At 41.8% G+C, this 24,626-nt stretch overlaps 2 protein-coding genes across 8 annotated transcripts in view; one reads left to right on the top strand and one right to left on the bottom strand.

The window, feature by feature from the left end:
• Positions 1 to 24,626, top strand: part of SH3BP5 (SH3 domain binding protein 5) — an 83,922-nt gene that overhangs the window by 43,945 nt on the left and 15,351 nt on the right. The window contains exons 6-9 of one of the 2 annotated variants that reach the window (XM_052796863.1): positions 2,200 to 2,242; positions 4,206 to 4,425; positions 7,673 to 7,933; positions 8,619 to 10,057. In XM_052796863.1, coding sequence (XP_052652823.1) covers positions 2,200 to 2,242; positions 4,206 to 4,425; positions 7,673 to 7,933; positions 8,619 to 8,800 — 706 coding nt within the window. In that variant the 3' untranslated portion in view covers positions 8,801 to 10,057. Of the gene's footprint in view, positions 1 to 2,199; positions 2,243 to 4,205; positions 4,426 to 7,672; positions 7,934 to 8,618; positions 10,058 to 24,626 lie in introns of those variants that run through there. The other variant, XM_052796873.1, reaches the window with a different exon arrangement.
• CAPN7 (calpain 7) overlaps positions 10,497 to 24,626 on the bottom strand; it is a 35,943-nt gene continuing 21,813 nt past the window's right edge. For 5 of the 6 annotated variants that reach the window (XM_052796805.1, XM_052796823.1, XM_052796814.1 and 2 more), the window contains 8 exons: positions 24,374 to 24,473; positions 22,593 to 22,728; positions 22,072 to 22,147; positions 19,589 to 19,734; positions 18,851 to 18,913; positions 16,130 to 16,260; positions 14,823 to 14,915; positions 10,497 to 14,740 (listed from right to left, as the gene is read on the bottom strand). In XM_052796805.1, coding sequence (XP_052652765.1) covers positions 14,596 to 14,740; positions 14,823 to 14,915; positions 16,130 to 16,260; positions 18,851 to 18,913; positions 19,589 to 19,734; positions 22,072 to 22,147; positions 22,593 to 22,728; positions 24,374 to 24,473 — 890 coding nt within the window. In that variant the 3' untranslated portion in view covers positions 10,497 to 14,595. The remainder of the gene's footprint in view (positions 14,741 to 14,822; positions 14,916 to 16,129; positions 16,261 to 18,850; positions 18,914 to 19,588; positions 19,735 to 22,071; positions 22,148 to 22,592; positions 22,729 to 24,373; positions 24,474 to 24,626) is intronic. The other variant, XM_052796849.1, reaches the window with a different exon arrangement.

Below are 24,626 nucleotides of genomic sequence, written 5' to 3'. Positions count from 1 at the left end.
CTGGGACCGCCGGGAGGAATGTCATTTAGATGATTTGCTGTGTAAAATGTTGATGATCATTGGATTGTTTTGTTTTGGCTTTGCTTTTAATTTTGTTTCTGGGTGCTTACTTGCTTGTAAGCTATGAATGTGCACACGGCTGCATGTTCTTAACAGTCACCAGATCTTCTGGCTCAGTGCCTCTGAGCTGTAGGATAATGAACTTGCCTGTGTTAGCTGGTTTTTGGAAGTCACTTTCTGCTCCAGTGACTTGGGCAAAGTGCCTTTCGCTCTTCCTGTCATCTACTTAAAAAGCACTTTGCTCGACTATGCAATGTCACAGACTTAGACAACTGATGATGTAGGACACCGATTGCATCAGTGGAAGAAAGATTCACCAGCCCTGCTGTGTCATGGACCAGGCTTCAGTAGTTACAGGGTTGTAGATGTAGTAGAATGAAGTAACCTGAGGAGATGCGAGTCCCTACCTGGCCAGTGCATTGCTTTCTGCTAGCATCAGATGCCCAGCTGTGTGTTAGGCATGAGCGAGGAAGAGTGCTTACATTTGAGCTCCTTCATGTCAGGCTGTTGGTGTCCTTTTCCTGGCTCAGGTGGCATCTTTCTTGTCTGTTACCTGTAAACATGCCCGCTCATATATGCACGTGTATGTATTTGTGTTTACATATGCACATACATGGCATATATATTTTTTTTTTTTTTTTTCCCCACACCGCACAAACACACACGTGCTTGTTTGCGGATAGAAAGGGGACTTTTCCCCCAGACTTGTGGAAGCTGATGGGAGGTTAGGACTCAAGCCTAGTTCTTCCCTCCCAGTTGGCACCAGGGTAAGGAAGAGAGAGAATCAGGTCATTTGGGGTGAGTGGGTTTCACTGTTTTCCCTGCACATTTCCCTGCAATGCCATTTTGTCAGCATCTCTGCCCTCTCATTGCTTTGGGGTACGTCTGTAGGAGTCCTTTAACTGTTGGATCCAGACTCCTAACTGCAGTGTTCTACCGTGCCTGGCAGGTCCATCTGTGTAGACTTTGGCTGTGTTGTGTCCCAGCGAGGGAAGGCAGAGGTGCAGTTTGACTGGATCAGTGTCACTGGAAACATTGCAGACTTGGCTGTGCGCTCCTAGTTGCGGTAGGGGAGTTGATTAAAAACACAGAAGCTGCAAAATAATCTAGTCTTAGGGAAATGCGACTCAGTTATTTTGTGTATGACTGTAGTGAATTCAACCCTTCAAAGCATATAGGATCAGAAGGCCACAGTTTGAAACTGCTGAGTTCCAGTGCACAGTCCAAAATGTAGCTACAGTAGGACTTACAGCTCAGAAGAGGCTTGCTGTCAGGGTAGAAATATGGCAAGGGTAGTTCACATTCTATTTCATATAAAACCATATCTAATTGTTTCTCTCTCCCATACTTTCCAGGAGAGCTTCTGAGAGGAGGGGGGTGTAGTGAGCCCTGCTAAAAATCGGAGCTTTTTTTGCTGCCCAGCGTTACATTGGATGATATTGGCTTGTGGGCTTCAAAACTTCGAAGCCGGAACGTGTTTTCTAGGCTTTGTACTGTACCTCTTGTGCCCTTGTCCTCCTGCAACCTTGTAAGAAAGTTTTGTTGTCTATAGTGAGAAATGGACCAGGTGTGACGCCGTCTTCCGTGTCCAAGCAAACTGTTGGAGAGCAGTGCAGCGGGAGGGAAATGCCTGATGGGCCACTGGTGGGAAGTGCTGTGCCTTTGCATGTGATGCTCTGACCTCCCTTCATCCTCTCTCCTCCACTGAAAAACCTAAGAACTGCCCCTCCACCCCCGCATCTGAACATGGGGGAGTCTAAGGTTCACCTTCTGTGGGGAATTTACATGTGCTGTGGGCTCTAAAATTAGATGGATACAGAGAGGATGCCTATGCCCTAAAGCTGGACATTGCGTTTAAATATCTTGCAGAATCTAGGCCTGAAGGAATTGTGCTGTCAACTCCAAAAACTGGAATTTTGCAATTTGTATTTAGGTCAAAAGACCCATGAGAAATAGATATATTAGAGGGGAAAAGAGACATTGAGAGCACACGTAGGTGTTCTAGCATGTAGATAGTCTCTTGGGATTACAGTGAAACACAAAATAGCTCTGTTAATGCTATGAAGAGAGCAACTCCCACTCCAGTACTCTGCATTCAATTCCAGTGATTGTAAACAATTGTTCTTTGTTTTTCCACAGACCTTATTTTGAACTCAAGGCAAAGTACTATGTCCAACTAGAGGTACGTATGTAATTTGGATCCATCTGAAACTCTTTACTGCTTACGGTAAATACTGCAATTACATCTAAAGTGCTCTGACAACTGTGTTGCCTTTCTGTACAAAACCAATTCAATTCAAAACCTCTTGAGCAATTTGCTAAGCACATTTTAAAGATAAAAGACTGAGAGGCTTTGTTTCCTCGTGTGAAATAAGTGTTCAAACCCTGCTGCTCACTGCCAGAACCAAATACGGTTTGACCGTCTTTGCTTCTTGTAGTCTGAAGTCTCTGGGGTTTGGTTTGGTTCCCCCCCGCCCTCCATGTTTTATGCATCAGACTAACTGTGCTTGGGATGCTCTTTTCTGTTCGCTGGTTGGGTGAATTAACAGAACAAGTAACCTGCTTGTAGTACTCAAACATCACACACATGTGAATTTCTGATTTGGGGTTTGGCAGAATTGGGATGTCAAGCCCTTGGCCTTGTGGCTGGATAGGCTGCCAGGGCTTTTTTTTTTTTTTTTTTTTTTTGGCATCTCCACACTGCACTCTGTGTGGTGCAACAATGTCTAGCCAGTGCTTGGGCACAGCGCACACCTTGCAGGGCACAGTGGCCCCAGGGTGGGCATGGCAGTTGTGTATGGGATGGTAATCCCTGCTATTACAGCCTTAGTCTTGGAGCGGCCAGCGGTGGGAGAGCAAAGTTGCGCTAAAAATTCAAATGCAAGATTTGCTCTCTTTCTATTTGAGTGACTTTTGCTGAATGTGGCCCCCAAAAACTGGGACCCTGGCTCCTCTGAGTTGAAGGGTGGTGGCTGGTGCTGTAGGCGTGTGGGATGTGCACAGGGTCGAAGTAGAGCACGTGGCTTTGTGCTGTTGGCCATGGATGCAGGAAGGCTCCAGCAGGATGCTAGGTCAGCAGGAGCCTAGCTAGAAGCAGATTCCCATTCCTTGCCTGAGATGCACGGTATGTCCCACACCTTCTTTGTGAGCCCTTCGCTGGGCTGCCTGACATGCAACAGCTCTTTATAGGCCACAGAGACTCCGGCGTGCACCTTTTCCTTACCAGGATCTGGGCTTGGGCTGCCCCCTGCTCCTCTCTCGCCTGCCTGCGCAGCCGTGGTCGGCAGCCACTGCATGGAGCCAAAGCCTTGCCCGTCCTGGGCTGGGTGCCAGCCCAATAATCCCTTCTGGCTAAAGGCATCTTTTGAGAAATCTCCTTTTCTCCATGGGTGAAGGCCTGCTGTTGGGGGCCCTGTTGCTTCTCCGAGACAGCTGCTTGGTGCCCTCCTGAAGAAGGTGGTTGTGTAAAATTTAATACAAAAGACAGCACAGATTGCTTTTAATGTACAATATAAAACAGTTGAGACAGCTGTCGATACCCAAGTAGTGTTTTACCTTTGGGGCATAGGGTGTACAACACTTTTGCCCTTGCTGTAGAGTGGGGTTTGTGTCTGGGGATACAGAAACTGCTGTATTACAGTTGTCGGGGTTTGAGGCTTTCTGGTCTGCAGATTTAGTGACCAAGAAGTGATGGGTTTGGTGCTCAGAGGAGAGTGAGGCTTAGCCCCTTTAGGGACGACCCACAGCCATGCTGTGCCCTGCAGGCAGGGGCTGCCAGCAAACCCTTAGGGGTGGTTGTGGGGTAAGCAGTGACATACTGTTGAGAGCTGCACTCGTGTTAACGAGAGATCCTGCATGTTAATGGGGGGACCCCTGCTCTGTGCTTAATCAGGGGCCATTACCACACTCCAGAAGCAGTCCTAGCCCCTGGCTCCCATGGTTTGCCATGCTCCTGTCTCCTGTACAAGTGCCACTGCTTGCACTGGGGTACTCTTGAATTACGAACTCTCCCACCACCTAGATACCAACCATGGTTTATGCTAGCTTGCCTGTGCAGAGCGAAGTCACGTGTACACATAATGGAGAACTGCATACTGTGCGTCTTTCATAATGAAAGCACATCTAATACCTGTCTTCCTTGTTAGCAACTGAAGAAAACAGTGGATGACCTGCAGGCAAAACTGGCCCTAGCAAAGGGAGAGTATAAGACTGCCTTGAAAAACCTGGAGATGATCTCAGATGAGATTCACGAGAGGAGACGGTCCACTGCCATGGGGCCCCGAGGATGTGGCGTGGGTGCTGAAGGGAGCAATATCTCTGTAGAAGACCTGTCAGCAAGTAAACCGGAGTCGGACACCATCTCCAGTGAGTACTGAGTGCTCCTGTGCCTGCGAATATCCCGTGGGCATCGTAAGAAATGCTGAGATGAAGGATGCTGTGCATATTCTGCAGCTTGAAATTTGCTGGCTGTTGTGGGATTGTGGCTAACTTATTACACTTATTACTGAAATTTATTGTATTCTTTAATAGCCAGTTTTCAAGGGGAAGGGGTATGAGTTGAAATGCATCAGCTGTTCCCTTAGCATTGCTGCTGGTTTTTGTACAGTGTTGTAATGAAAGGAACAAAATTAATGCACTTCAAAGCACAGTCCTAATTTTTAAGCCAGTGATGCTGCTGTCGGTGACTCGCCTGGGGTGGTTGCAGGCTGTTGTAGATCATTCAGTCAGGTTGCTGAGGTGGCAGCACTGTTTGGAAACAGACCTTTTGGATCAAGTGCTTGTCTTGCAGTGCTGGGCTTGTGGCAAAGGGATTAAAGTTGCAGCTACAGTAGTACAGAAGGGCACAACGTTTGGACAGAGGGGCTGAAAGGATAAGCTCCTTTGCACCGTAGGATCTTTTGCCAGTATGTGATTTCAGCAGAGTATGTATGCTGTGAACAAGGGAAGCGAAGAAGCAGTGATACGCTCATGCAGTGTACTGAGACTCTGTATGAGAGACGTTTCTCTTGGGTGACAGCAGCAACCACTGAGCAAGTTTCTAGGTAACTTCTGCTTTCTGGTGGCACACGGGCAGCTTGGGCTGCAAAGATTGGAATGGTCTGTTGTATTGTAAGTTGCTTTTGTCCTGGCTCTGGGTGAAAGTGGATAGATGGACATTGCATGTGGCCCACTTTTTCCTCCCACCTGGACACTTTGTCCCCTTCTTGATGCAGAAAGTCTTTTTTGCTGCCCAGTCCCACAATTCCCATTTTAATTTGTATTTCAGCTCCATTTCTGCAGGGAAAAGTCTAGGTCAGGATTGCAGGAGTTACTAATTACACGACCCGAAGGCTGAATGTGCAATGCCCTCGTGTACCAGTGCCGAGGCTCTGTAGGTCCGTGGTACAGCCTGGCTGTGCTGTGGGAGCTGGGAGGCAGCTCTGGGCTGGCCTCAGTCCTCTGCAGTGGCAGGAGTTTTTGCACAATGTGCTGGAGCTCCCTCAGTACTGTGTAGCTGGGACCCGATTTGCCACAGTGAGCGATCGTGGTGTCTGGGCCCACTGATGCAGTGGGGTTTTGGTATGGCTGCGTATCTTCTGACTCCTTAAGTCCCAAGGTTGAGCCTTTCTGAGTTAGGGATTGCCTCTTTGGATACCCACAAGTCCCCCCTCCTTGTGCAGAAGGCCTCCTGAGAGCCTTAAGTATAACTGTGGTGAGGGTTTTCTTGTGCTGAAGGAGTTCAGGACGCTGGTATGTAGGGGCAGAAAGAGCCAGGAAAGGTAATTCGGAGCAACCACTTGCTGGCCCTCCTGGTCGCTGCTGAGGCTGCAGGCAAGGATGGCACATCCCTCTCTTTGAATGCAGTCTGATATATGTGGAAGGACTCCAGGTTGTGTCTAGTGCCAGCGCAGAACTGGTTTACAACAGGGCAGGACTAGCAGCCTGCCAGACATAATAACCAAAATAGCCTCGACAGGTTAAGCTCTCACGTGTAGTAATGTGTGGGGGTTTTCTGCCAAGGTCCTTTTACATCTTGATTTCTGTCTGCTGGAGTTGAATAAAACACCTCATCATCAGCAAGAGTTTCTGGCCCTAGCAGATGCTCCTGTGTGGTATGGTAAGTTTAGATTGTGATAAGTTCCGCTTGCTGTAGACTAGCTGGTGTCAGTGCCTCTTGCCAAGTAGAGGACTCCTGTAATTGGAAACATCTTTATTTTGCCCAACCGTTTTTTGCTTTCACCCCCTGCAAAGTTACCTGTATTGCTCACCATATATTGATAAAACACACCATGTGAGAAGAAAGACCACTCTGCAGTCTTGGATTCGACATCATTAAAAAGAAAACAACAAAACCCAAACCACAACAAACTGTCTCTGAGCACAAAGTGCCCCAGAGGGGGCTCAGGAAGGTGGATAATGCCGTTACCCATTTTATGTTTGAAGTCTTTTAGGTCAGTGCTGCAATGTGCAAATGCAGCAGAAAGAGGCATAACATCTCCAAAATAACCATGATGGTAGCTGCCTCTGTTTGCACCCTTTGTGTCCGAGTGGCGCAAGTGAGCCCCAGGCTGCCGGGGCAACAGAACAACTACTTTGAAACTTCTCCTTTGAGTCATTTTGTTAATGCTGCTGCTTTGCTCCTGCTGCTCTTTCAAGCTGGGTTTGAGCCTCTCTAACAATAGCAGGAATTGCAAGGAGGTGTCATTGAAGATAACCTCAGGTCACTGTAAATGTCTTGCTGTTTGTGGGACTTCTTCAGACCAGTGTGATTCAGCACACACTTTTACATGCATCAGCCTCTGCGCAACAAAAAACCTTCTGATTCCAGTGGGGCTACTTGCATGCAGAAGTCTTTGGTTCATAGGTCCCAATCCCACAATGAGCCAAGATTGAAAAATGTTGAATTTTAGCAAAATCTACACCCTCTATGTTCCACAAAATGGAACCTTCATTAATGGATTCCTCCTCCTGTTGCTAACAAAGAGCCTGCAGCTTAATCTAGCCAGACAGTTTGGAGTTGGTTTGCTTTAATGAGAATTCAGATCTGAGCAAACATGAGCAGGGAAAATCATATATGTGGGTGGGACTTTTTTTAATTTGGTCTTGCGTGATGATCCTCATCCAAAAAGAGATCTTGGGAGTTCATGCTGGATTTTAACTGTGAAAGTGGGAAGATAAGGTGGAAGTAATCTGCCTTCTAATTAGTGCCTTAAATAACCAGGAGTCTGTGCTGGGATCAAGATGCTGCTGGCTAAGGTGGGCACAGGGGACTAGGCCCTGGCCTGATTTATGTACTGAAGTCAAGTGAACAAAGCCAGCTGGGCAGGGGACAGCAGGAACAGTAAAAATCCAAGACCATCTTGGCACGAGGAGCAGTAGCTGGTGTAGAGCTGGTCTTGCAGGGCATGTCTGGCAGGTGTGCTGTTCCTCCAAGCAGAATCAGGCCTTCACGATCCATGTATGAAATGCTGGGTTAAGGCTTTGCAAAGAGGGCAGAGTGTGAGAAGAGGCAGCCCGTGGGTTAGCAGTGCATGCATGTACAGAAGATGCAAACCTGAGAAATTCGCGTTGCCCAGGAAGGTGCAGGAGGGGGGGTAGGTTTGCTAACTGGAATATTCTTTGAACATTGCAGTGGCTTCAGAAGTGTTTGAGGATGACAATGGCAGCAGCTTCATATCCGAAGAAGATTCGGAAACTCAGTCGGTGTCCAGCTTCAGCTCTGGTCCTACGAGCCCCTGTGAGGTGCCCACTCAGTTTCCTCCTGCAACGCGACCTGGAAGCCTGGATCTGCCCAGCCCTGTATCCCTCTCTGAGTTTGGGATGATCTTTCCTGTCCTCGGCCCCCGAAGTGAATGCAGCGGGGCATCCTCCCCCGAGTGCGAAGCTGAAAGAGGTACGCACAGCTGGATACGCCCTGGGCCTATGTTTTTCAGCTTTATAAAGGGAGCAGGAAAACCTTCTCAGCTCCCCTAGGCATATCGCCAGCTCACTGAGCTCTGACCTGTTGGCTGCTTCCTTGGGGAAGGCAGTTCTGGAAGGCCCTGCATCCCACAGTTAATGATGACATCTAAAATGTTTTCATTATTTTTCTCCTGGCTGGGAAGGTTCCCCAGTTCTGTCTCAGTGGAGGGGTTCGAGGTTCCTCATGAAATAAGCGATCAGTGGGATTCTGATGGTATGTTTATTTTAAGGAAAATCTGAGTTTAATTTTTTTCTTAAATTACTGTCCTGCTTGCTGAAAATTCTGCTTTCCAGGAAAAAAAAAAAAAAAAGAAATAACATGCCAAAAGGAACCTCTTGCAGGCTCTGCCAGCCCTTGCTGACAAATTCAGACTAGAGGATTACCACCGCTCTTGTGTGCTCCAACCTAAGGCTGTTTACACTGTAATTTGCTGATGCAGTGCACAAGACAAACGCGGCTTGGAAGGCCAACTTCGGTTTCATTAAAGCATCTTGCTCCTGCTCCTATAATTTTTTTTTTGCGCGCTTTGGCAAAGGAAGCTGCAGAAGCACCCACTGAAGCTTAAGCTGCAGAATGAAATCTGGGTTTAACATCTAGTTTAATCCTTTCTTTGCAGGGGATAGGGCAGAAGGGGCTGAGAACAAGACAAGCGACAGAGTGAACAAGAATAGGAGCAGCAACAGGAGCAGCTCCACTGAGGGGCTGGCTTTGGATAACCGAATGAAGCAGCTCTCCCTTCAGTGCATGAAAATCAAAGAGGGAATATGTGCAGGCAGAAAAGCTGCCCAGATTGGCTGAGTCCTCCTTGTGCCCTGTCCTGATTAATGGGAGTATAAATATTTATACATGAACTTCTAAGTGTTTGAAGAACATTGTGCCAATAATATATGCCAAATCTTAAGCGTTTACTCTAAGAACTTAAAACTGCACTAAGAAGTCTAATTGATGTGGAGGGCTGAAGTTTTTATTCAGTAAATCCTTTGTAGGCCGGACAAGTTATGAAATGTTTAAGCTGTGCTCATATTTCACAGACTTTGTAAATTGTTTTGTAGCAGCCTGGCTGAAGCAATAAGTAATGTTCCCGTGTAAATTTGTGCCAGTAGGGGGTCTGAAATTCAAGCCAGACATTTGCAGAGAGCAGTTTGGCTTCAGTTTTGTAGAATGAAATGCTCTTTAGATACAGTGGATCTCTTTGAGTATAAGTGGCATATTCTTTAAACATCTGTATTTGTCTGTATTATGCTGAAACTGTAGAAGTATTTTGTATACAGGAAAGCTGTTGCATGTGTGGCGTCTAAAAGCCTTCACTCTTCCCTTGGTGCTCACAGAAAGGATAAACATGTCACACCTATAAAAACTGGTGTTATGAGATGGACAGAATGGGGAAGGTGACACTCAGCAGTGGTAGGCCCTTTCTAGCCACCTTCCTGAGTCTGGCTTAGACTCTGAGGGTGATTGCAGTGACCAAAAAGAGTTAATTGGCCCCTTCCCTTCTCCTCCCCTGAAAAGTGAAGTATTATTTTTCAGCACTTTGGTTTTTTGCTCGAAAATGGGAGTCATAGATGTTTTCAGGACAGTTATGATAAGGGATTCGCCTTTGAAATATGCATGAAGAAAAGAAATTGCCAGTGTAGATTGACAATGTGTTCTTAAGCTTCTCCGTAGGTTGTACTGTGTGGGGTTTTATAACTGTTAAAGGGACTTGGGATTTTAGTATGCCCTAGAGAAAGTGTTCAATAAAACTAGAAAGGGCATGGGCATGTTTTGCCAGCAGCTGTTAGGCAGTAGTAGTGTCTGGTAATTACGCTAATAAGTGGTAGTAAAAATCCTAGGACTCTTCAGTTTTGGTGGCTAAGCATTTCTGAAAGCACCATTTTATCTAAGATGTCAGTTTATATCGTTAATTTGATGGGAATTTTAGTATTACCCCCAAAGTATTTTCTATTCTATGTTTTTGCAGTCCTGTTGTATTTTGTCCCTGCCACAGCTTGTGTATCTATTCTCAAAGTTAATGTAAAATTCTTCACACTACAGTAAACATTTTTGTTTTCCACATTTCGAGTCTGTGCAAGCTAAGTGTATTTCAAGTGCTAAGAACTGAATCTTCTCCTGGAGCAAGTTTAGTCTTTAAATATGCACTTCCAGTCAAAGACTGCAGCCTGGTGTCACTCTTTGGTAAATTTCCTCTCATCTTGCCAGTTCTGACTGGAAACCGAAACTCCCTGCACTTGGGCAATGAATTAATTTTATGTTTAGCAGGATATAAAAATAGTTGTGTGTGCTGCTTTGCATGTGTCCTGATAGGGTTCAGCTCCCAGCAGGGTAAAACCATTGATCAGGAAGTATAGAAGGGTGTGGAACCCACCATACCGTTACTTTTACACCATGCTTCTGCAAGATTTGTTTAAAGATCTTGCCGCAGCCTTCTTCCTTTGGCGAGCCCTGGACTTGGCAGGTAAATCACCCTTCAAACGTGCAAGCAAACAGGCAGAACTGTGTGTCTAATAAATTAATGGAAAACTAATTTTATTTTAAACTTCATAAAAGCCATAATTATAAATATGACAAACTTAAATGAACATACATCACTATGGAGTACAGGCAAAGGAACGAGCTTTCTCCAGTTACTTTTCTGTTGGAGCTCTTTTTATGCATTCTGAAGTGTAACATGATGGTGGCTGCCTTCATGGGTATAAAAATAAGCCTCTGGTGTATCAAAGTATATGTGATCACTTCAGCTGCCCTGAAGTGAGAATGTATAAAGTAAATGTTAACCTAGGAATTCTACTTCTCTTTGGTATTATCAAACAATATAAATGTCCTTTTGACTAAGCAATGAAAACCTCTACTATATGTACACAAACTTAATTCTAAATAGCTGGCTGTTCAAACACTGCATAGATTGTGTGGTCAACTGCATAATTACTATACAAAATAGTTACATGAAACTTGCATCAGGAAACTAGAACTGACTCTGAGACTCATAGGGCAGATGGGATAGAAGCTGTTTGTTGATACCATTCATCCATGGTACTACCTCTCACTGAGTCTTTTGAGGACTGATGGATCGGATTAACCAAGGATTAACCTGTGTCTTCCTAACAAAACAACCTGGGGGAAGTGTGTGTCACTGGGGTGTCTCACCCTGAGCTATAAACAGCAGCATTATGGGGTCTTGTATAGAGCTTTAAAGTAGGATTAAAAAAAAAAAAAAAAAAAAGCCTTTGCAGTGCATAAGTAAGGAGAATGCCAAAACTTCTGAAGAGGCTATCTCCAGTTATCCCTCTGCATCGCTGATTGATAGAGAATTAAAAATAATTTCTTTGTAGTAGTCTTCCCTTAGTGAATCAAAGAAAGTGTAAATCCTCTTAAAGCCCCTTACAGTAACTGGCTTTCACTTTATCAGTTACCCCCTTGTTCTGTAGCTCAGGCAGTAGTTCAGACATGTACAGTGCATGACAAACAACTCAGGAGTGCAGGATACTTCTTGGTATATTTTATGAGGCTTTGTATTTTAACGTTTAAAAGCTTGAATTGCATGTTTACTGGCAGAGAAGACTTAAGGGTCAAGAGGTGCATGACTGTCTAACTGGAAATAAAGTAACATGACCAATGTACCTTCGTTACAGTCTGAGCTGTTGTGCAGCTATTTGAATTTTTGCACATGCAGGCCTTATTCCTTTCTAAAAGTCTTGCTATGTAACATTTTCATGCTTTCATCAGCATCTAATATTCCTCTGTCATATGGATCAAAAATTGCTAAATGTTGTAGGGGAAAGAAAAGCTTAACCTAGATACTGGCTTGAGGCTGTGTTAAAATCTAAGGATCAGTTCACTTTGCAATATTTTTTCCAGATCTATTTGTGGAAAAAATATAGAAGTATGTAAAGTGCTTACGTGAACATTTTTTTTTTCTACGAAAAAAGGGCAAGAAAGTTTTATTGTAAAATTAATTTGCCACAACCAGAATCTATGGTCTAGAATTTATAAGAATATTCTGTGTTTCCTTTTAAATGCTCTACCTGAGTGTCCTGTTCTATATCTATCTGAAAGGAAATGTGCAGTGATGGTATTCTAGTAGCCTATGTAGGTACAATATTTGAATAGAACTTGTGTTATAAAGGACACTGATACTAGGCTTAAATCCTGTGCAGTTATGGGGATGAGCCCAATCCACGAACTGTACTGTACATGTAAGAACTGTTAGTGTATCCTGGTGGGGACAGGATCCTTTGTCCTTAATGCCTTTGGCATTAAGAAAGTGAGTACATTCCTCAGTTTTAGTTTAGCACAGTATGGAAGCTGAGCCTTATGCTTGTTTCCTCTAGCATAAGCTTTGGCACTAGCTTGTGCTCAGGGAGTAGGGGGAGAGGGGAAGAAAAACCCCTTCCTGCAGAGTAGAAACCAACTACAAGAGACAAACAATAGATTTTACTGTAGGCAAGTCTACCAGCTTGATCTCAGACAGCGAGGCTGTGCAAGAACTTAGTACTGAAAGCAGGCAGTTCTGGCCTTTTGTACTGTCAAAAAGATACTCAGTTGAGACTTCCTAACTACCTCTAACTTCATAGGTGATAAAATATATGCAGGTCTCCATTGCCACTATGGTTTAGCCTGAGCTAAAAACTTACTTAACACGCATTTGTAGGGAAAATGTGAGTTGATGAAATTTTAATTTTGTAGGGATGAAGCAGTCCTTGGCACATACTCTAAAGGTCAAGGATAACCACAAAGAACCTAATCTGATTTTTGCTCAGCTTGTGCCCATGCTGTTCCCTCTGTTGATTTGTTGCAATAATCGTCAGAAACTTCCCTGCAAAAGAAGGTAAGTCACACTGTGACAAATGTGTCACAAATTTCCTAGCCCAGATGGTCTCAGAGAACTGCAATCAGAAGGGCATGTGTTTTCAAAAGCATGTGTTTTCAATGCCCTTTTAAAGCTGGACATTTGTTAAGCAGCTGTCTGATGAAGGAAATGAAACAAAAGGATCTTGTACTTTCTGGAGAGGGCTAATAGCAGACTTCTCTGGGAACAATTTTAGCCCACAGATAATATTTCTGGTGCTCCTGTAGCATGTGTGCTTAGTTTCCCAATGACCAAATAGCACCTGTGCTCTAAAATAAGATTTAAATGCTACCTTTTTGCTTGGAAAACTGCTAAACCAACCTGAATGGCAGGGAACATCCTATGGCTGTTTTAAAAACACCCTCTCCCCCAACTGTCAAATATAGTGGAATTTTAAGTCTGCCATTTGTAAAAGGACAGAAACCAATGCATTTTAGAATCAGTGAGGCAGTTAGTGTTTAAATTAAAAAGAAAAACTTCGTTATCTTTAATCCTTTTCAGATACAATGTATATAGATCTTCTGGAGGAAGAGCACAGATAGTAGGCTTCTAAAAAAAATCTTATTCTGGACTAATCCCACTCCCACTATTTTATTAAGAAGTTTGACCCTACTCCTATTGACGACACTGGTCAAGGACTCCATTCACTGCTTTCAACTTAAAAGAAGAAGGTACCCTTTAAAAGATGTCTTGTATAATGGGATCAGCAAGTGCATTTCTTGCATCTGTGGTTTATTAGGGGGAGAGGTTTGAATGATCCTTCCCCTACAAGCTGAATACTTATAAAATGTTGAGGATAAAACATTTCTTTGCGGGGATGCTGATGGTGGGTAGTTCCCTACCTCCTCACACCAGCAAATGAGACCACGTCAGCAGATACAAAGAATCTTACAGTGCACCTTTAGATGAAAACCTTTCACACCTGCTAAAAGAAGGGTGTGCTGCACTGTACTGCTGCTGCTGGCTAACCTGTTTTTACTGCTGATCTGGATCAAGCTAGGTCTTGCAGCTAGTAGGAAGGAAGCCACAGAGTACCTGGTCCTGTAGTATTATGTACTAAAGTAATACAGATATGAAATAACAGCTCTCAAAATACATGTAATGAGTGAAGCCATTGTTCTTCATTTAGAAATAGATAAAGTCAGAATCTTCATTTTCCTTTACTCCTATATACATACTTTAGATAAGCTGAACATGTTAGTCTGGAATACTATGTGCTCAGCAGTAATAAATTTACATTTAGATGTGAGAACTAGTTCAGTGGTGAAAACATTCAAGATAGCAGCACAAATACGTAGTAAAAGCTATTTGGTCCTGAGACTGAATAAGCAGAATACACAAGAAAATTTTTTCTTACATGTTTACTTTTAAGAATAAAATCTTAAACCTATATACCCTGTATTTTGGGAGAAGAGACTTTCAATGTTAGTTTTTCTCTTAACTCACTAGGCTTTGATATGAAGTGTGGAAAAAATTGCAATAAATGGAGTTCTCTCAGTTCATTTGAATTTAAGTATTTTAGCCTGTTCACAAGCCTGTTGAACAGTGCTCACTCCAATACCATAGCAGCAAAAACCACAGCTGTCTACCACAATTAACTGGTAAATCAGTGATTCCATGCTTTTGGTTCTAACTTAGAATGTAATTTTCTTTTATGCGTATGTGTAGTAAGAGTTATTCACCTGTTCTCAGACTGTAGGACAGATCAAAAACACCTCCTTAAACACTAATGCACCGATCTGTCTCCTCACTGCAGCTGTGATACCTTAAGAGAAGTAGCACTGTTAAAATCTAAGAAAAAAGGACCCTCTTGTTGAGGCAGGAATGTGGTGGGGATAATGTTGTAAACTCCAGCATATATGTTCTCCACTTCCAAGTAGCAAAATCCACACCTATGATAAAAGAAACTACCTGTTAGAACTAAGATCTGAAGTATGTTTCAAACTTCTTAAGACTGCATTAAGTGAGTATTACCTGTAATCACCGCTGCTTTTTTTCTGAAAGCCATAGGAACCAGGATCTCCTACTGTCGAGACTGTGATGAGTTCAAAACCAACACTGTATTGCCTGCAAGTGACATGACAGACTGTTAACTTTAGTTATTTTGGTCATCAGGATTACCATGAAGAGGGCTATTTATTAAAAACTACACAGTGTAACTGGAAGACATCTAAAAGTTTTGTCACATTTGTGACAGAAATGTTGTCAAACTTACCATGACATGAATGTAGAATTTGGAGGAAGGCAGAACATGTTTCAGGTTTGGAACTAGACTATATGGAAAACGCCTGCTAGAAGTCTGCCTCTGCATTTAAGTAGACTTGAAGTAGTTAAACTTGTGGTGACACACGGCACAGATCCTGGGGTGTGATCTGATTGCCGTCAGAGGAATCAATGTCAGTGATCACAGCAGAATTTCTCATGTTGCACTATAACTTGGGACAGTTTGTCTACTACCTTTAACATGTGACGGGCACCACTGCCCCTGTCATTCAAACTACCTGAATATGATCTGCAAGTGCAGAAAAAAATGCGTACAAAAAACTGCTCAATTAGTGGAACAGTATAGCCACACCTTTGCACTCATCTTCATTTCACGAGAGGTGTTTCCTCAAAGAGGGGAGGATGGATAGAAAAGTGCTGCCTATTTGTGGGGCCCACTGTACAGATTTGCAAAAGATAAAACAGTTGACTGCATGTCAGGGGATGTTGCTATTTAGAAGTGCTGTATATTGGTATTTTGAGGTAGATCATGAATTTTGCCAAAGGAATTTGACCTGTGTAGGTCTATTCTATAAGGCACTGACATCCAATACTTCTCCTGGCCTGCTAGTGGCAGAGTAAATGCACTTTTGAAGCTGAAGCTACTACATAGGCTGTTGTTTGAGACCTGTAAGGGTTTAGTATCCTGCATATTAGTTCTACTACAAAAGAAAAGGAATTATGATCATAACTACTTTTAAGAGGAAGAAAAAGTCCTTTTTGTACCTTCTTCCCTTCTGTGCAAAGCCTAGCTCTGCTTATACCCCAAAACTAAAGAGAAAGAAGGCTCCTGCTTTCCTTGTAGGTCAAGGATTTCCTCAGTAGCAAATGGGCAGGTTTAAATTGCTATTGATGGTGAAGTTAGAAATATAACTAGTCCTAAATCTGAGCCACCTCCCATACCTTATCTTCTAGCTTTTCAGGGAGCTTCCCACCCTCCCCATGGAGGATACTGACAAAGCTTTATCTTTAGCATGTAATACTCTTGCTACGTTGATGCACACTTATTCGCTACAAACCTTGGTCCCCGTAGTTCAATTAGCAATGGTCCATTCTTGTCCAGCTGGAATTGATAAATGGGGTTATTTTTGTAGGTGTCTCTGAAATTTCCACATCCTCCAGCACTGTGACCTTTCCACTGTCCATTAACCTGAAAGAAGTCAAAAGTACAGAAAATACTTTATATCCTGAGGATTTTTATTGCTTATTTATACACACAAACAAGACTATAGGCTCCTCTCACTTTAGAGGTCACTGATTTTTAAAGTAAAAGATTGTGTTAAGTAGTCAGAGTTTCACCGCAGTCCTCCACCCACCTCAATCAAAGCCTTAGATCCCTTACAAGTGTACTGTATTTTTTTCAGCTTATATTAAATAAGTAACAAGTGACTGTTTCTGACTATGACAAACTGCATCTAACGAAAGGTCTATATTCTCACCTACCCCTTAACTACTGGGCTATGCAGGTTATTTTTTTTCTGCTCAGATGCTCCTCTGTTGTGCTAAATGAGAAACAACAGCGGTACAGGTAGTACAACACTACTTGTGTTGTAACCTTTGCCTTTGAAATCACTGCCTCCAGCCTTGCCCATTCACCTCTGTACTCTGGAAACGAGCATTACAGGGACAAGATGATAGATATCCATAAGGACAGATTTCACAAGGACAAAGACATACAAGAGGAAAACTACTGCTCAGAGTTTGAGAAACAGGCCTTCTGTTTACAAGTTCCTCCTGCTAGTCATTAAACTGAAAGGTTAGACTTGCAAGACATGCTAGGCATTCACACAAATTTATAGCCGAGAGATACATTTCTCCTGTTACTTCCCTCCCCTTTCTGTCAAATGAGCAAGGAGCAACATTTTTTCTTGTGATTTAATTTCTCTACTCAGTGTCCAAAAACCCCCAACATGCTACTACCCAGGTACTTAAAACTGCTGTGTGGTGTTAGCTTTCCAGGCCTTTTCCACCTCCACAGCACTTAGTTCCAGGAATTGCCCTAGGGCTTGGTGAGCTCCAGAGGTGACCACTCAACTTTAGTATAAGGCATCTAACAGAACTTGCTTTTACTGGTAAACTGTGAATTAGTTTCTCCTTAAGTGTGATGACTGCTAAGCAAGCACCAAAGAAGCATTAAGCACAGGCAACTAACTTTTTGTATTTAATCATAAAGACAGAGCTGGCCTTGGATAGATAGAACATGCCTTTTATTTGAATGCTAGAGAGACATATTCAAATAATTAATAGGAGGTTTCCACATACTTAATTTTCTTTTGAAACACAATACAACATAAAACAGATATCCTGCCTCAAACAGGCTGGTCACCTTCAATGAGTTTTTGACCTCTTAAAGCATTCCCCCAACTTAAGCCCAGTTTTTAAGAGCTAAAAAGGACAATGGTTTCTGGAAGAATCAAGCAAATCATCTCTCTGTTCCCAGGAATCTCTCTAGTCACTTACCGTTCCCCAGAACAGGCTAGCTTCAAGGGCCTGTTCCAGAAATAACAGCTGGTACAAAGCACTGTCTGAACTCAAGAGCCTAGCTGCAAGCCAGCATGTCCCCCTGACCACACAAAGTAATGTAATCCTTGGCTTCAGGCATGAGCATCCTAGAAAATGGACTGTTCCACTGTGGCTCAAACTAGCCTTCTTTCTTTCTTCCTAAAGAAGTTACGGTTTGGACAGAAGACTTCTGCCTATAGTAGGATTCCCCAGGGTATGCATGGTGGGTACAGAGATTAAAGTTAACAGCTGCTGACTTATTCTCTCTTGAGGATAAAAGTGCTAATACATGAAAATATACACAAGTTACTTTATCCTGTGAGCTCTTGGCTATATTTATACTTCAGCTGAAGATACAACTGCAGCTCACGTTGACAGCTGAAATATGAACAGCAGCTGACCCCAAAACTGCCTGGGCTTCTGACTTAATTTCAGTCAAGTTTTTTGCTCTTGCCCCTGCTGCTGTACTCTCAGGGAGCATTTCTACATGAAATGTATGATGGGTATATTGCCTTGATCCTGTTTGGCAATGTGAGTGCTTATCCCAATGGTTACAGACCTTTGAGATGTCTTCGCAACTTAGGAACAGTAATGTATTGTGATATTGCCATCCTAAGTCCGTTTGTCAGAGTCTTGCTACTGGTGCCTTTGGTTTGCCATTGCTGATTTTGTTCCATCATGCCAAGAGTTTTTCCAAGAAAATCATGCAATTCTCTCAATGGAAAATGAGCAACACTTTTGCAGGGTTTTTACTCTGCAGTAGTACTAGCACAATTTGATCTCTGCAGAGTAATTACATATTAGGGTACAGGTTTGTATTCTAAAGGCCAGTCTATTCTACAAAGGCTTTGCAGTTTATCTGCAATAATACAGCTGTAACAACACACTCTGCAATGAAGGTGAAGCTTACATACCAAATGCCAGTGAAAGTTAAGCCACCATCCATACAGAGTGGTGTGGACAGAGTGAGCCAGCCCAAGGACTTTTATGTTGGTATGAATTATGCTAACAGTGCAGCTAATTGTTTGGCAAATTATATGTAACAAGTACAGGATTGGTCTTGAGCTAATGATGCTTAGATTAAGCTTTAGTTAAGTTTCATTTACTAGAACATGGCCTGAGATGGCATTTTTGGGCAGTAGTATAAAAATGTATTTAAAAACCTTGTACATCTCAAATATGGAAAAGCCAAACCAGAATTATTATCCAGTGACCCATAAAAGAAAATATTTCTTTACCCGTTTGGAAATGGTATATGGTGTAGGAATCTTGGAAAAGGTGAACTTGCACAAGGAATACACCTGTGTTGTAGAAGAAGAAGCTGGTCACACATTCATCTTGCACTTTTCATATGAAATCATGACATGTTTAAAAAAAAGCAGAATTGCCTACACATCATTTTTAGATACTTATTCACTACATGCCCATATTACTCATCAGATGACCCTGTCTGAAACTCAAAATCCAGAATAATGCTTGGACTAACAAGACTTAGTTCTATTTAATTTTTCTTTAAAAAAGCAAAATGGAAACAATCTGCATTTTACTTTCTTAGTGACAAAAAGAGACATCTAGCATTGATCATCACATGACTCAGCAATTACAGAAAAACCTAAATACTGAGTCCAAGGACTCAGAGAAGTCAAAAACCTTTAAATCTTAATTGGGATCTACAATAGGCTTATTGTGGATATATAGAGTGCCAATGCTGTGCCTGTGCACAGATTCTAGGAAATGAAAGTCTTTTTCAGCTGACTTCATTACTAAAATTTCATTATTAAAAACACACACACTATATTGTCTTAACTACAAATGGAGAACATTATCAAACACTTCATCCAGTAGTTCTGCTCCATCATTCATAGACTCCCTCCCCAAAATAACGATATTGATCCAGAAGTACACTTTTTTTATCAAACTTACAAATAAAGGATACTTTAATTATTTACATTCATTATGAAACCAACAGTACATACCCTGATGGTGTAATGGATGGTGTTTTGTTTCTCATACTGGGACACCACTAAGGTAAATATATGGGGCCCTGGAGAGGTCAGCTTTATCTTGGTCAGATAATGAGGACTGTTGATCCTAATACCATCAATATATGGAGGAGGATCAGCTGAAAAATAAAAGGATGAACACTTTTCCCTGATCAAAAAAATCCCCCAGCTTGGTAAACTTCTTAGCCATTTTGTATCAGTGAATTTTGCCAGGAAAATCAGATTGTTGGTACTAAGGCTAGACTGTAGGCAGACCTGAGTGCTCTCAAAAGAATAGAGCCTCAAGATTTGCTCATAAAAAGGACAAGTAAGAGCAACTATCATTTTCAGGAGAGGTACATCACACATGACAGGGCACAAATTCTGCACTTGAAAGTATGGCTTAAATCCCATGACTTGCAAGAACTGCTTATCAATCTCACACCAATGTCACTACTCAAAGAAGACCTACTGTGATTATGTTGAAATTTGAAGAGAAAGATAAGGAACATTTGAGCACTCTTTAAAAATCTCTGAGGAGTCTGTTCCTTCTTCATTGGCTGGACAGTTCTGGAGTGCAAGCTGCCAAAATCTTTGGCCACTGGGTAAACAAGACTTTAAAACATGTTAATTCCTTAACTAAATCACACACAGTTTTTCTCCCCTGCCCCCCCAAATCCTTGTGATCATTACACAGATGAAGTTGCATCCCACTACCAATGCAAATGCGGGTACTTATTATAAACCTCCCAAATACTTGCTTTTACAATTAGACAATGTTATTTGGCCTCTAATTGGTTCTTTTGAGACTTCTTTTAGTTTCAGTGAAGCAGGAACAAGTCTAACTAATTACTTCAATAGGCCCAGGATCAGGTCCTTTTATTTTCTTCCACAAAGCAACATGGGAGAGGGGAAAGGATTAATATAAAACAATGAGAAGCTTAGGAATGGGAAATCTTAGCCTCGCTGCTAAAGGATTAACCTGCTTTGTTCTGATCTCATTTTAACAGATGGTAAAAATAATACTGCAGCTTGTCCAATCTATTTCCATGGAAAAAGGTTTTAAACAAGTTTGAGCTCGTGAGATTAAAAGTTTATAGAAGAGTTTGGATAGCAAGACAAAACATATGAATCATCGAGTTCTTGCTAGTGGTCTTGCAGGAAGACTCTTTCAAGCACAACTGAACAATTCCCTCCACTATACAAGTGCGTTTGGTTTGCCTACTTGTTTTCAGTAAGACACACATGTAAAATAAGCACTGCTACAAGTACTAGCAACACCAGAAGCAAGTCTTGGGACGTAAGGAGAAGCAGATGCTTTAACAAGATCAGCTCTTGCTAAAACAGATAATGATTTGGTTAGATCTCAACAAATGCTTTCCGCAGAAAGACAGCTTGGATTCTAGGGGAACTGGTCACCAGAGTTCACTGAACAAGACCAGAGATGAACAATGCAACCTTTACCAGCCATTCCAATAGGAAAAAACCACACAAATTCCACTCTTTGGTGAAAAGAGCTTTAAAAGCTACTCTCTAATTAACTGTTGCTATTACCTGTCGCATGAGCAGCTACCTGAATGCAACCCTGGTTCTAAAGAGGTTCCCTATCTGTAAAAGCAACAGGCCAAACCCTAGCTGCCTTAGGAGGCACCTTCACTGAATTATTCCAAGAAATATTTTTACAGAGATCTCTAACTTGATGTAAAGAATAAATAAAAATATTATATTATTAGCTCTACCTTAACAATGCCCTCTACCCTATCCATCAACCTGGGCATTACCTTTACTTCCTGTGTCTCAATCTGTGTTTCAGATCTGCTATCTGTCTTGAAATAAAACAAACATGGCTTTTTTGCAGCTACAACAAAGCTCCAAAAGCCAAGCCCCTTCTTCTCAAGATGAGTAGAATCTGACCTATAACGACCAAGAGTAATACTTTGACAAGTCTGAACATCTAAATATTTTTCTTAAACATTCCATACCTGATGCTTTGAAATATGTTGAAAGTATTCAGCTGTATCTCATGAGCTTGCTTAGGTACTTTACTAAGCCAAGTTCATAGAACAATTAACCTTAATTATTTTCATTTAGTGGAAGCTGTAAACCTTTAAATAATTTCACAAACATGGGAAATAATTATGCGATCAGATAAACAGAAGCACGACATCTGTTCCCTCTAAGCATTAACTACTACCACTGCAAAATAAACAGAACAATAAAGAAAATGCTGCGCCAAAATAAGTGTCAGCAGGACTACGTAGACTTCGTAGTGTGCTTCCAACATGTACAACTTGGTTTATTCCTTCAGTGTAGGCTGCTGAAGGTGGTCAAACAGAGCTAAACAACTATTTCAGAAAATTGACCTCTCAGAGTGAGGCATCTCATTTTAAAGCAAGAAGTGCCTTTCCTCGCCACAAAATCCTTTGCAATTCTTCATTTATTTCTACCAATCTTCTTGACAATGAAGGTACACTAACCTGGATAGTAAACTTTTTTGCCATCAGTCTTGTATACAACCGTTGTAATGAATTCCCGATTGTGTGCAAAGTCATCCTATAAAAAACACAAATCAAGTAGAGTTGTACACTTCTGTGGAAAGTAACTAATGCTTAATCAGAATCAAGTACACATTCTACCATCTCCTTTGATCACCACATGGTATTATCTGATATTTATTGAGATACCTGATCCAATTCTTTTTAAAATACGTGAAGTAAATAAACTGCCACTAATTTAACTTACAACAGTTTGGGCCCCAAGATTCAAAGTTACTTCAGAACCTTTACGGTGGAATATAATCACTTAGCTCAATTTTTACGCTGGGTCTATTTCAACAATCTTGTTTGTAGGTACGTGTACCTGCTGAATTTAAGATTTTTACATATACAGAGGCATTCATACCTGAACATGAACACACAAGCAGTAATAACAGAAAGCTATATAGAAAGGTTTACGGAAGATGTTGCAGAACTCATAATACAGAAAAAGAACCCGGCACCTTATCTGTGATGTGCCTGCTAAGCAGAACCCAGACGGCAGCACCACCTTGTGGACACTGGACCTCTAGCTTGTACTGAGGATTATTAGCCAGGCTGTAGGCATCCTTCACTGGACCTTGCTTTGCATCCCAAGTACTAAAAGTAATACAGACATGTTATTAGACGAGTAAGATACTAATTCGTGCTTTGAAAACGAACTTGCAAGTCCTACATATATACAGAGCTATCGATTATCAGTAACAAAGTTACTGAAAGCTAATTTTCTACTGGAATCTATGATAGTGGTTACATAATACAATTGCATCGCAAGCATTATCTTATAGCTTTGTTTTATAAATGACTTCACTATGATACAAGTATGATAATAAAAAATGATAAATACAAACGGCTTGGCTGTTTGGTATGGTGACTGCAACCACACAAAGCATAGAAAAAGCTGAACCATTCAAGGAGCCCAGGCTACCCGATCACAGTCATATTGGTGATTGCATACACCAATATTAAGTGAAAAACACCTATGCTTTTGTAACCATAGAAATCCCCATATAAGCTATGGTTAGTTTCAAAAGCTTGCCAATTTTTTTACTCCAGTTTTTTATTGAGGTAATTTTTATTTTAAAATTTGATCTGTTTCATGTTTGGAAGTGTGCCTGCATGAAGTGTTAAAGATCTTTGAGGTACCGTATTGCAAAATCTGCCTGCTGCCTCATGAACTGTCTAGACAAGGAAAATACAATGTGAAAAAATAAAAAGTGCTGATGACTGAATGCAAAGCATGGCACGCTGGAAACAGAAGTGGATAAAGCTATTTGTAAGTCCCATTGACCCTCCCACACTTTTAAAACTGCACAGCATGTGTTATCAACTAAGCTTCAAATTATCACCATCATTACTCCACTTTTTATAGCAGTAGCCATTTCCCTACACAGCAGTATGACAATCACTAATAATATAAGGAAACACAGACTAGTAGGTGAGCTTTGAGATTAGCATGCACGTTACCTCATCTTGCTACATCACCACAGTGTATTTTAGAATTAATTTGAACACAAATATGGAAGGAGCATTTACAGGTAAGATCACCAGTTGCAGTATGGATGAAGGAGGTTGTGCAGAGCTAACATACGCAGAAACAGTGTGGAAGCGGTGGCAAAGTGTAGTATAGTGGAGTGGAAAAATAGAGAAACCCTTGCTTTCCAGAACACAGACACCCACTTATCATCAAACTAGGTGACAAAGACTGAATGCAATAGATACTAGGTAGGAGACAGGTATCATGTTCAGAAAAAATCAGCAGGCAAGGAAGATTACTTATGATAACTACAACTGGTGAAAAACAGAATTAGTTAAACTACACTAACATCAGTGAACACACCCTGTAAAGACAACATGCACTGCACAAACAACTTGCTGCTGGCCAGGAAAATGAATTCCAAATAAAAACTAGGTCACTCAAGCATCGTCTGGTCACTGCTTAAAGACAGACTGCACAAAAATCTGATTTCTATTCTGATACAGAGATGTGGCACTGAGGTCAGAATCTGGTTACTCAGCCTTAGGTCCACAGGAACATCACAAAGGTCACTAGAGTCCAATGATGTTATAGAAGTAGTCAAAAAACAAAGCCTGGGCTGAGAATTTAAAAGTGTAGAGTCAGGCTCAGGGAACATGGTTGGAGTTCAACCTCTTCAGCTGTAACTAGGAGGAATAGAAGGAAGGAGACACCACATCAGAACATTTAGTGTGGAAACGGCACAGAAGTTTTATCTTTTGGACCAACCTGTGAATACACGTAGATTCTTTAAAAAGACTTGGGTTCCAACTCAAATAAATAACATCATAGTACTGGCACAGGTCCTCCCAGGCAATCCAGAAAATGCCTACAAAGGAAATGCTGTTATTGTTTCCTTACCAGACACCTTGATTTCACTTGTTTTTCAAAAGTCTCTTTCCAGGAAAATGATACAGCTCATATAAATGAACATTTCTGTAAAACTTAGTAGCAATGTCTGCATTGCCCAAATTTCTAATTT

Source organism: Harpia harpyja, chromosome 1 (assembly GCF_026419915.1).
Source record: "Harpia harpyja isolate bHarHar1 chromosome 1, bHarHar1 primary haplotype, whole genome shotgun sequence".
Lineage (NCBI taxonomy): Eukaryota > Metazoa > Chordata > Aves > Accipitriformes > Accipitridae > Harpia > Harpia harpyja.
Note: the sequence above shows the minus strand (reverse complement) of the source record. Positions and strands in the feature narration are given on the sequence as shown.